Genomic DNA, 13,221 nt, shown 5'->3' on the forward strand with positions numbered 1-13,221 from the left:
TATATACACGATATACATACATACGTGATATGATGTATGGTTCCATAGGCTCAGGGATTTCTTCTTCCACTCTACTCATGCCCTCTCCCCCCTCACTGATTTCTCCTATATGATTAGAACAATGTAGTCTTTCAACAACAATCGTATGTTCATCATTCTGCCATTTAAATGCATTGTGACATTGTAGGTATAGACTGTAGTAGAAAGTCCAGCATCCTATTATCAAGATATATTTACCGGTTTCATTGGGAGTATATCTTTTATTCGGGAGTAAAGATGCATACTGCAATGTATCTTCCTTGGCATTTTGGTCTCCACTATACCATTCCTCTAGATTAAATTATCTTTTAAAGACTATATTGTTTGACAGCTTTTAGATTCGTGTTTCTTTCTCTCTCTCTCTTTTTAAAAGATTTATTTGAAATGTAGACTCAGAGAGAGAGACAGGGAAGGAGGGAGGGAGGGAGAGAGAGAGAGAAAGGATGATCTTCCATCTGCTGCACTTCCGAAATAGCCTCAACTACTGGAGCTGAGTCAGTCCAAAGCCAAGAACCAGAAGCTTCCTCCAATCCTCCCGCATTAGTGCAGGAGCCCAAGCACTTGGGTCATCCTCTGCTGTTTTCCCAGATACATCAGCGTAGAACTAGGTTGATAGTGGAACAAGCAAGGTGTGAATTGGCACCCATATGGGATACCAACACTACAGGTAGTGGGACTTTACCCAGTGTGCTACAGTGTCAACTTTGAATTGTGTTTGTTATGATTGCTTGTGAAGGACTATACTACTTTAATGACATGGGGAAAATTAGTGGAGATGGGGTGAAAATTTCGAGATAGGGGAAGAGAATTCCTGGAACCTGTACAGATGTATCATGGAATAATAAGATAAATAAATAAATAAATGCATACATACATGCATACATACCCAGAGTCCTAAACAAGCTCTTCTGCCATTGCCATTGGCTTGGTATGCTTATGTATGTAGGCACCTATAAAAATTTTTTTTTCTGGAATCCAGGAGAAGGTATGTAATTTCCTTTACTTAAAAACTTTTTTCTTTTTCAACTTCTAATGGATCAACTTTAACTTTTTCCACCTTTGCAAATCCTTGAAACTTTTGATCATTTCCTTCTTCAAAGTGGCCTAAACTATCTTACTTGAGTCTTTATTCTACTATTGACCAACTGTCTTCTTAACATTAAATTTTTATGTCTCACCATGTGGTCTTTTCCTTTACAATATCTCTAACTGATTTTAGTCTCAGGCAAAGGATCAATAGCAGTGAACAATTAAAGGTTACAGGGCTTCAAAAGTATTTGTAACAACTTTTTGAGTTGTGATTCATGTAGTATACAACTCACCTACTTTAATTATATAAATTCTTGTCTTTTAGTACTGAAGAAGCAGAACTGTATAACTATCACAGCAATCAATATTAGAGAATGTTCACTGACCCCAAAGGAACCCAGGATCCTTGTGCTATCATTTCATAATTTTCTAAGTTCTAGGCAGCTACTGATCTAGGTTCTATCTCTGTAAATTTGTCATTTAAACATCTTATATAAATTGTACTATATAATAGGTGCCTTTTGTTATGCCTTGTTTTCATTCTTCTTTATAGTCACATATTCCATGACATTGATATACATACAACATTGGGTATCTGTTTATTATTTGATGTTCACACATTCATATTGTTTCACCTATAATTATCATGAGCAATATTGCTGAGAATTGTCATACACAACATTTTGTAGAAACTTGAGTTAATTTCACTTGGATTAGTGAGTGGGAATGGACTGGTGCTCTAATGGTAATTCCATGTTTAGTTTACAGTCATTTTTCAGAATGACTGCATTGCAAGCCTTTCTCTTTAACAATGTATGTATGTATGGGGTCTCTTGTTTCTCTGCAGCTTTGCCTACACTATTCATTTCTGACTGTATTGTTCCCACTGTGTGTGAAGCGGTATCTCACTGTGTTTGGGTTTGGATTTTGCTCATGACTGACAATGTTGAACATCCTTATGGTGTGTGTTGTTCATTTTTACATTTTTAGTAGAACTATTTAGTCCAATCCTTTGCTCAAGTCCCTGACATACATAAATCTTAATTTTGGTGAAGTTCAATGTATCAGTTTTTTCTTCTGTTATTTGTACTGCTGCTATGATAAAACAAACAAACAAACAAAAAGCCGAGATCTCAAAGACTTTGTTTTAGCTAAGAGTTGTGTAGTTTTAATTCTTACAATGAAGTTTTTGATCCATCTATAGATAGTTATTAGTTCATTTTTCAGAGAAGGGTTCAAGTTTATTCTTTTTGTCAGTATATACCCAGTTGTGACAATACCATCAGTTGAAAGAAAAAGCTCTTCCGCCTGTTGAACAGTCTTAGTAATCCTCACTGAAGTCACCAAACCATAGACACATAAGTTTAATTCTATTGCATTGCCATCCATGACTAAAATCATTGTTTTTGCTGCACTAACATTTTTTTGTAAATGCGTGTAATTTCTTGATTACTGTGAGGTCCTCATATCCTCACAGCGTAGACTGATTCAGATGGAACTTTTTAAGATGGAAGACTATTTTCCAATGTAAACTCAAATCCCCACTGAGGTCTAGGATATCATAAATGTTTTAAACTGTGGTTGAAAATGATTTAGTGTATAGTGATGAGCTGAAACCCTCCTACCGGGCTCTGAATGTTTTGATATGGAGACATACAGCTTGTTTTACCAGCCAGGGAAAATATACTTGAGAGCCTTTCTTGGCCTTTCGAATGCCTGTGCTGCTACTGATTACTGACCATATTATATTAGCCTATTTTTCTGTCTTCTACTTACCACTTTTCTCTCTACTTGTATCTTCTTCCTAAAGAAATAACATTTCTTCCCAGCTTTAGCTGTTTCCTTCAGCTTATTATCACTGAAAAAAAAAAAACTCGCTTTTAAGCTACACCATGTGCTTAGTCACTGTGAGCTGCTATAAAATTGAATCCTATAAACAATAGAAAGTTAACTCTCCCTGTTTTGGAGGCTGTGAGTCTGAGCTGAGGTGTCTGCATCACTGTGTTCTGGTGAGAGTCATCTCTGCATTGCAGACTGTTAACTTTCTCCTGGATTAAGGTGTTGATTCCATTCATAAACGCTTTATCCTTGTGATGTTATTAGTTTCTTAACGCCCCATTCCTGGTTCCATAAAATTGAGGATTAGACAAACATAAATTCTGCAGGGACAAAACAATTTATTTAGTCAAACCCCATGTAAAGATATACGAATCAGTAATACGAGTCGAAGCAAAGATACATATTAACATGCCTCACCTATCATGAAATAATTTAATATAGGCTTAACTTATAATGGATCAGATATGCTAAAGATAAATGAAGAATTTGAATAGCATGAAATTATGCATTTTAAAAATCAATAACACATTTCCAAATATATAAATGACATACTAAAACACTATGTTAGAACTGACTTTGAAATGGCAGGCTCTGAGGGGTTGAGGAAGGTATTTCAAGCAGAGCTGTTCTGCTTTTGCCTTTCTTTATGTAGTTGCTGTGTTGGAGTTCTCCATACAATCTATTTTGAGATGATTGAATGGTTTCTACTGGTACAGAAATAGGTCAGTAAATAAATAAATGGTTTGATTGCCACTGTGTTGAGCCACAATATAAACCGTGCTATTAACTTTATTTCAATAAAGCTAGAAATCAATGAAAAAAAAAAGGAAATCTAATATCCCCCACCCAGCTACTCTCAAAGAAAAACCGTTAAGGAAGATAATCAAAATTACAATTACAAACTATTTTTAAAAGAAATGAAAATGCTGTATTCTAAAACTATTGGTAACGCTTAAACAATACTGAAAGGCAACTTTGTCATGCCAGGTCAACACTTGATCCACAGAAAAAGGAAAATGATTCAAATGCCTATTTTCTAAATTCTCACAAGGCCTACGTGTGGCAAGTACTATTCCAAATGCGTTGAAGAGAACTTAATTTATTATGTGCAGTGGATCCTTTGGGCATTAGGGCTTAATTCTCTTAGTGAACTCTGGTTGAGCAAGCCAGACAAGCCTTGTTATTAAAATGATAATCTCTGGTTTTGATGAAGACGTGGGTAGTTGAACATTCTTATATGCAGCTTCTGGGGTCTGAGTTAAAAAATGCTATCCAGAAAATAGTTTGTTAATCAGTTTAGAAGCATAAATATATTGACATCTTCGATCCTTTACTTGATGACATAATTTTTTAAAAGATTTGTTTGTTTATTTGAAAGTCAGAGTTACAGAGTATTTATTGTCTTCCCATAATGTTAGATAAGTGTAGTGTCACAGGATATCCTAATCCTGAACTTTTTTGGCTGGGCTCTGTTTTGTACATGAGTAAAAGTGTAAATTTCCATCTATAGAAGTAAAATTTCCATTCTTCTTCTTACCTTCAGTGAGGAAGAATGCTTGCAAATTTTGAAGTGCTGATATTCTAATTATGCATAATGACTTGAGAGATGTCCACTTGGACAGTATAGAATTGATATTTGCCATAAGCTCTGCCTGTGGTATTTGCCAGGCATCTTGCTTCCCTACTTTGTGGAGCTTGAGACTGGCAGGAGTTGGCCCCAGTGTGGACTGTTTTTCAGCACACTGGCATATTCACATGGAAGATTCTTTTTAGTGAGTTGGATTTATTTCAACCATGGATAATGAAATGTTATATTAAACTAAAAAAATCTCTGCAGAAATAATTTGACTAAGTGCCCTTGAGGCAAAGTCCGTAATGTAAGTGAAAGAATCGGGATTGTTTGATGGAATCTGATGTTGAAGATTTTATGTGGAGATTTTTACATTATAAGAAGAAAGGTTATTGGTATGAGAAAACACAGAGCTTATGTGGCCAGTGCAGTGACCTTAGGTAATGTTTGATTGCCTGTGCTGAATGTGTGTTAGCAATTCATATTAACGTGTGATCCTCATTTTGTTTCTTTTCCATATCTTGATTTAAAATTATTTTGTGCTGATTTGAGTCTGTTGACAAAAATAATCTTTTGCATTATCAAATGCAATGATGAATTAAAACATGTTAACAGAAAATACCTATTAAAATGTCTGCTTTAGAAATATGTCAGCTTGTCTTTATTTGATTAAAATCCACGTCTTAGAAAATGTCATAATAATAATTGATGCAAGCACAAAGCATAATCACATATTTTAATTTTATTTAAATTTTGTTTGAAAATGAGGGGCTGAGAGTGAAGATCCAGAAAACAGCAAAAAAAGATACTCTTCCAAATAGCAGATGCTTACAGTGGCTGAGACTGGGATTAATCCTAGAGCCCAAGATGCATCCTGCCTTTCAGGATACATATTATCAGGAAACTGAAATAGATGTGAAGTAGCTGGGATTTAGCCAGGGATGCTGATATGTCATATGCATGTAAAACACTGAGCTACATGCCTACCCCATACCAAACCTCAAATAGTAATCACATATTACTTTGGGGGTTCCAATCTTGAATCTAGTAATACCTAGGCGGATGCAGGAAATATCAGAAATGAAGATCAATTATTATGCAAATACTTGGTGAGAATATTATAAAAATACCACCTGGAGACACTTGTAGCTGTGTGTTGAGTAGTGATCTCAGTGTGTGTCTTTATGTTAAATTTGTCAACTTTCATTTCTTCACAATAATGCATTTAAATGCCTTCATCTGCCAGGCTGGTTTATAATCTGTTATTCACCGTTCATCCTCCCCGCAGCCAGGAACTCCATTTTAGTCTCTCACATGGGTTTCACATGGGAGCTACTTTTCCAAGTGAGTTACAGGAAGCTGGTTGGAAGAGGAGCAGCTCACACATTAACCCTCTCATGTGGGATGCAGTGTTCCAAGTGGTGGTTTAACCGACTGCATCATTGTGCTGGCCCCTTTTCTTTCATTTTTTAAAAAAGTTAAGTTATTATTTGAAAGGCAAAGATTGGTTTAGTGGGGGAAAGTGTGGGATGCATGGAAGAGGTGTGGGAGATACTGTCCATGTGTTAGTTCACTCTCAGTTGCCTGCAACAGATAGGACTGGGTCAGACCAAAGCCAGCAGCAATGAACTCATTCTAGGTGTCCTTGTGGAAGACAAAGACTCAAGTACTTAAACCATGGTCTGCTGCATTCCATAGTGCACATTAGCAGGAAGCTGGAATATGAAGTTGAGCCAGGATTGAAACCAAGGTACTCTTATGGTATGTGGGCATCCCAGAAAATGTCTAAATCCAGTAATTTCAGTTTATTGTGGATCTTAAGATAAATGTTTCATATGACAAAAACTTTATCTTATTAGTATGAAAGATCTTTTTAGGGAGGAAATATTTTTATTATAAAAATAATCATTGATATGCCTATAGGATAACAGAAGTAGGTAAAATTTTGGCTGGTTATTATGTTGTGAAAGGAAAGAAGGAATAATATTTAGTAAAAGAGTGGGAATATTCATTCAAATGCACTCATCCCATTGCTAGCTTGTTTAATTCTATAACAAGATTTTAATTTGTTTATGGGCAATTTGAATTTTAAAGCTATTACAAATAATTTTCCACTGAATGTTTTGAACACTTTATTGTGCACAATTATGAGAATTTGGTAGGTTGCTTCCAAGGAATAGAATTTCTAGGTTGTATGGTTAGCATGAATATATTTAACTTTTCATGAGAGACAAAGTTGATTATGCCACTTTATATCTTAGCAATAGTGTTGCTGTATTTCTGTGCTTACTTAATGTTTTGAAATTCAATTTTGGCCATTGTAACGAGTAGAAATTATATTTAATATTACTTTATGGTTTCCTGCTTACCAATGAGCTAGTTGAGAATCGTTATACACCTCTATGTTTATTGGACATTCAAATGGAATGTTCTCTGAAAATATACTATGCCTATTTTTATTGTTGATTTTTTCTCATTGGTTATTATGTGCTCTGTATGTTGTAGATGTCCTCATATTAGATTTATTACTGTATTTCCTGCTAATTGGGTGCTTGTCTTGTTATTCTGTGTGTCTGCCTACCTGTCTTTCCATGTGACTGTCTACCTACAATTTTAGTGATCTGATTTATTAACTGATTATCTTCTTAAATTTTACTTTTGTACAAAACTTTTAAAATTACATGATTGCAAATATATTTCTGTGATTTTTCTTGTAAGCAGTTTACAGTTTGCCTGTCATAAGCACTAACCCATGTTTAAATGATTTGAGACATGTTATTAGAACTTGAATCTATTTCTTTTTTATTCAGAATCAATTATTGTAGTAAAGCTTATTAAGCAATATGTCTTTAGTTCATTGATTTTAAAAAAATGTATTCAGAGGAAGAGAGAGATGTGCTTATAGTGACAAGGAAGGTGCCAGGTCAGAGCCAGGATGCAGGAACTTATTCCAGTTCTCCCATTTGGGTAGCAGGGCCCGACTATTAAACTTCATCTGCTGCTTGCCAGTAACTGTACTAGTGGGAGGCTGGAACTGGGAGCTGGGAACTGCATTCAAACCCAGGCTCTCTGACATGGGACACACGTAACTTTAACATTAGGTTAAACATCTTATTCTCACGGATTTTTAATGCCAATTCTGGTAAAAATTTATGGTTGTATGAGTCTGTTATTGTTCACTTGTTCTTTCTTCCAGGATCTACACTTCACCCGTCTTTTATATTATGTAACTTTAAAAGATTTTCTACCATTCTTTCCTAATGCATTTCTTTAGACTCTAACTTAACTCTGTCACACTCCTGTGAATTTGAGTAATTATATGATTTTAATTATTTTTTTCATTGTTCCTTACCATGGCACGTATTTTTTCTAATTACCCTGAATGCATTTTATTTGTTCATATTACCTCTTTTTCTTCATAGTATCTCCTAAAAAGATCTTTTACTTTTTGCATTCTATTTATTGACAGATATATTGAAGGTGAAAGCACATGGGCAATGCTTTAATATTAAGATGCAGACAACCTTTCAAATGTATTTGTTACAAATAAATTTAAAATACTTTTCCTGTATGACTAGTAGAACATTTGATTAGCATTTTAGAGTTGGTGCTGTTTAATTTATGTCACTAAGGTATATACTATTGTGTTTGAAATTCTTTAGTTATCAATCCTTCATGCTATTGATAATTGACCTTCTTTATTTTTAGATGGTTGGAATCCTTTTTCATACCCATACAAGAAACTGGATTATGGAAAATGGGAGCTGTATATCCCACCAAAGCAAAATAAGTCTGTAGTGGTGCCTCATGGATCCAAAATAAAGGTATTTTTTTCTCCCTGTTGTTCTTACTTGAATGTATAATTTTGTAATCCTGTTTGCAGCACTTGATTTACAATATTAGAATGTATACTAAGTTCGCGATAACATTGAGGAAAGCAGTCTGAATTAAAGAGAGGGCATTACCACATTGGAATGCGTTTAGAAATATTCAAATGGTAGAGCATCAGACTCAGTTTTGATGTCGGAAGTTTAGGAACTTAATAGAAATAGTTACATATATGAGACATGAATTTAGATTGCTTCACTGTCTTCATATCAGCAATGTAGAGGGGATGCTTTACCTATAAAGAAAGTTTTGACAGAGGTGATGTCACAAGTTCCATGGTAGTAGGGGGTTGCTGTGCTGGTGCATTCTGGGAACATGGTTTTCTGGTTCTCCCTGTCTCAGGCTGCTGAGGTACACTGGGGTGGTCTAGTTTTTCCGATTCTTCAGTATACAAAGCCCTTGCTTTGTTAGCCCAGAGTCCTGTGTAGTAGAGACTGACTGAACATCCTGCACTCTCCCTTTGCATGGACCGACCATGTCTTTCTACGTTTTGCGTTTGCAGAGAAAGTAGTCATTGGTGACCTCTGCTGACTCTGCCAGGGAGGCTTAGTAGACAGGTTGCCCAGTTTGGAATATATACATAGGGCTTTTGATGTATAGGAAACTTTGTAGGTCCTTTCATAATTCTTTGATTTTATCAATGATTGTACAATATTTAACACACCTATGTCCCTTTTATCTTTTTCTATTCCTCAGACATTACCATGATGAATTCTACAATTGAATTATTTTATTACTACTTGCTATTTCCAGCATTAAGCCTGATTATTTAAAAATATATTTGAAATCAAAATGCATGGTGTGTGTGTGTTTTGAAAGTTTACTTTTTTCTTCTTATGAATAATGAATTTATAAGGACACATAAAAAGTATAGAACTCTTGCTACACATTGTATACTAATGAGAAAAGTATGTGTGTAGAATAAATGGCTTTAAAAAGGTGGGATAGCAGCCAATGGTCTTTCTGATCTGCAGTGCGAAAGAGAAAGGGAAGCTGCAGTTTAGCATTAGAGGGATTTAAATTTAATATAAATAATCCCTTTCCATGTCAGTAGGAGCTCCATGAGAGCAGGGCCTTTCACGTTCTGTTGCTACCATTGTACATTTCCAATGTTTAGAATGGTGCCTGGCAGAGTATGCACTCAAGAGATATGTATGGAATGTCAAAGTCATTTTTTAGGTACAGCCTATTAAGGAATAAGTTGAATAACTTGATTCTTGTACAGGGCATGGGCTATTATTTTATATAAACTGTGAGGCAAGGCAACTAGTTTCTTTGCGGCTTTATGTCTAAAGGCCATTTTTGTGCATTGTTTTTATTTTTTTAAAAGCTGAAATGAACTACTTTTTATAAGCGTTTCAGAGTACTTTTTTTCCTTTTTCCATTGGAAAATTCTGTGTACTCTGAAATCTTGCCTAATATTTTAATTATTGGCTGAATGAATTCATCTTAGAAATCTGTTTCTGTGTATGGGAAGTATCGATGAAACCTAGGAACAAATGGTTTTTGATACATACTGAGGCTTTTGGTAGAAATTTGCCTCTCAAATCTCACTCCAAATCTTTTATATTTTCTGCACCATGTTATGTACTATTTTTTAGTGTTTTAAAAATGGCGGTTTTAATTTAATGAGATAAAATAATATGATCATTAAATGAGTTTGACAATGTTATCTGGCTTTCAAATCTATGTTTCACAGCAAATAAATGTTTAAAAAGTACAAGACAAAGTCTTGTGCAATCTTTCCTCATTATTATTCTCTACAAATTTTTAATGAGGTTAATTAACTGGAAATTTAGGACCGAAATGTTATTCAGAATGTATAGCTATTTCCAATATTGAGGAAATCTTTAAATGCTCTCATATAATTAGTATGGTGATATAATTATTCATTTATAGGAAATGATGCATCAGATTTTCTTTAGGGGAACGATCAGCTTCCCTGTAAATATCAAGTCACTTGAGGATTTTAGCCTTCACAAGTGAAGTTGTCCCTAGGTAATATATCTTGATAATTAGACACTTTTGTTTATATTGAACTTGAAAATGTATTTTGGTCCACAAGGGGTTGACCTTTATAACTCACTTGAGACTATCTCTCTTATGATTCGTCTGTTAACCATTAAGAGAAAAATAACTTCTATCTATTGTTTAAACAATAGCTTTGTTTTCTCTACAAAACACCTGAAAATTTTCAATGAACACTTTTTAAAAAGCACATAGCTGTTTAGGTGGTTTGTATATGTTATCCTTTTATTTTTTTCTAAGTTTCGCCTATTTGCTTTTTATTTATTTGTTTATTTTCTGAAAGGTAGGGTGACAGAGTGCAACAGCTTCCATCTACTGTTTTACCTGTTTTACTCCCCAAATACCACAACTGGTGACATTGCGCCAGGTCAAACTCAGGAGCCAAAATGTTCATGTCTTCCTTGTGAGTGCTAGGGACCTAAGTATTGAAGCACTACCTGCTGCTTCCCAAGGTGCATATTAGTAGGAAGTTGTAGTGAAGTTGGAACTGGGACTCAAAAATAGGGACCTTTGACAAGGCAGCAACTTCAAAGCTGTCCCAAAACACCATCCCATCATTTAGATATTTAGTTTATCAAGATGCTTTAAAAATATGTTAAGATGCATTAAATATTCAAGGCTATACAGATATAAGGATACTATGTTCAGCTTTCTTTAATACTCTTTTCTGCTGTATACATAACCAAACTCATTTATTTAGAGGTAATTGTTGTTCTTATTAGCTATATTATAAATATAAAACTTCTTTATGTCTTTGTGTCTTTTTTCTTTTAAAATTTATTTGAAAGGGCTAGTGTTAGAGAGAGGAAGATACAGGCAGAGAGAGGGTTGGGGGTGAATCTTCCACTTACTGTAGACCCCCTAAATGGCTACAATAGTCAGTGCTGTACTATGCCAAAGCTAGACACCTGAAGCTTGATCCCAGTGTCCCACATGGGAGACAGACACCCAAATACTGGGGTCACCTGCACTGCTTTCCTAGTCCCATTAGCAGGGAGATGAATTAGAAGTGTAGCAGTCAGACTGGAACTGGGACTCTGACATGGGATTCTGTCATGTTAATCTTTTAGTGAAGTAACAAAAGGGATGTCCTCTCTCTAACTGCATGTTACTCAGGTTACCATGACGATGTGACTTAAATAAACAAAATTTATTTTGTCACAGTTCTGGGACCTGGAATTGCAGGTCAGCGTTGTTTTGTTCCAATAAAGGATATCTCAGGACTGGCAGATAGAAATTTTGCCTCGTTTCACATGGCAGACAGAAAGGAGACTGTTGTAAAAACTAATCCCAGCCATTTTACATGCTGCCTGCCATGTGCACCAACTGCCACCATTGCACCTGTAGTATTGGCCTGGGAGTTAGTGCCAGTGGGAGCATGTCGGTTCCCGGGAATTAATGCCAAGGCAGCTTGCAAGCCTGGGGATGTCCCCATGTTCTTGGTCCTGGGAGGAGCAAGGTGAGGGTAAGGGAGGACCCTAGGTTAACATGCTGACATGATGTGCTGTTAGATTGGATTAGGGAGCTTTGAATTGGGTTGAAATTTGAGTCGAAAGAGGGTAAGGTCCCAGGCCCAGCACACTTGCCAGGAGCTTGGGACACAATGGATGGGCTGAGCTCCAAGACAGCATATCACCCCACTGGAAGACTGGACTTTGGAAGATTGGACTGGGAAACCCATTCACTCCCAGGAGCAGGGACTGTGTTCTGCCCAAGGAAGGGAGTCATGTGATGCGTTAGAAGAAGGACTGCTGAGGGAGTGTGTTGCAGGTGAGAAATGACTTCTGAGGGACTTCCATTGACTAAGGTACTGCCACTATATTTGCAGGTATGTGAGGGGACTGAGATTGAATGGTTTGGAAGAGAGGACTGGAGGACCTTTAAGGGTCAGGCCGGTGCACCAGTTCACGTTGGAGACCTGGGCTGTGCTAGTTAGCATTGACCATCGCTGACCACTGATCACTGGTGCACACGAAAGCTAGGGCTGGGGGCCTACCAGGCAGGGCTAGATCATAGCACCCTGCAGTGAGGGTTGGAACAGGGGACAGATGATATTATGCTGGGCCATCATGTGAACTAGCCATGTGAGAGAGTCAGGTCTAGGGGCAGATTTTATGGGGAATATGTATGCTCACTCTTGTGGAACTGCAGTTTCCATTGGCTTGGTTAAGAGCTGGAGGTAATGATGTGTTGAGTTAGACATGACCATGAAATCCTCCAACATTCATGGGTACTGGGGTTGGGAATAGGCCATGCTTGTTCAGGGTGCAGCACCCACATGCACACCCAAGAATAGGGTGTGGGGCAAGCTGGGATTCAACATCCACTAGCTCTCACAAAGGTGGGGACAGTGGGGTGTGGGAGGTGGGGAGAAGAGGGGAGGTGAGGAGGCAAGAGACATTGAGGGAGGACCATGTCAGATAAAGCCCCAAGCACCTGTTGACACATGTGAGATCTAGGTCTGGGAGTGGGCCTGGTGGAGGAACTTGGAAAATTCCCCTGGTGGTCTGTAACTCCTACTGTTGAGCATGTGATTCGTGCCTGGGTATTGGTTAGGCCAGGCAAGGTAGCTTCACCCATTGGAAGGTGTATAGGTTGATTCTGGAGAGGGGTGAATTGGGCAGGACTGGGCCTAGCACATTGGCGTGTGCAAGAGCCAGGCTGGAGTGCAGGTCATGCCAGGCTAGGCTATCACACCTACTGGTTTGCATGAAACAGAGATGGAAGTAGACTAAACAGAGCTAGGCTACAGCACCTACCAGTGAAAGTTGGCATTGAGGATAGGCTGGGATAGGCCAAACTGTAGCATCCAATGGCATAGGTGAAAA

General features: G+C 37.0%; 1 protein-coding gene across 3 annotated transcripts in view; it reads left to right on the forward strand.

Annotated features, from left to right (window-relative positions):
• The window catches only part of GBE1 (1,4-alpha-glucan branching enzyme 1), a 361,102-nt gene that overhangs the window by 67,714 nt on the left and 280,167 nt on the right, over window positions 1-13,221 (forward strand). For all 3 annotated transcript variants that reach the window (XM_040980626.1, XM_040980624.1, XM_040980625.1), the window contains exon 3: window positions 8,186-8,301. In XM_040980626.1, the coding sequence (XP_040836560.1) occupies window positions 8,186-8,301 (116 nt within the window). The remainder of the gene's footprint in view (window positions 1-8,185; window positions 8,302-13,221) is intronic.

Source organism: Ochotona curzoniae, unplaced genomic scaffold (genome assembly GCF_017591425.1).
Source record: "Ochotona curzoniae isolate NIBS_2020 unplaced genomic scaffold, NIBS_Ocur_1.0 contig_3498, whole genome shotgun sequence".
Lineage (NCBI taxonomy): Eukaryota > Metazoa > Chordata > Mammalia > Lagomorpha > Ochotonidae > Ochotona > Ochotona curzoniae.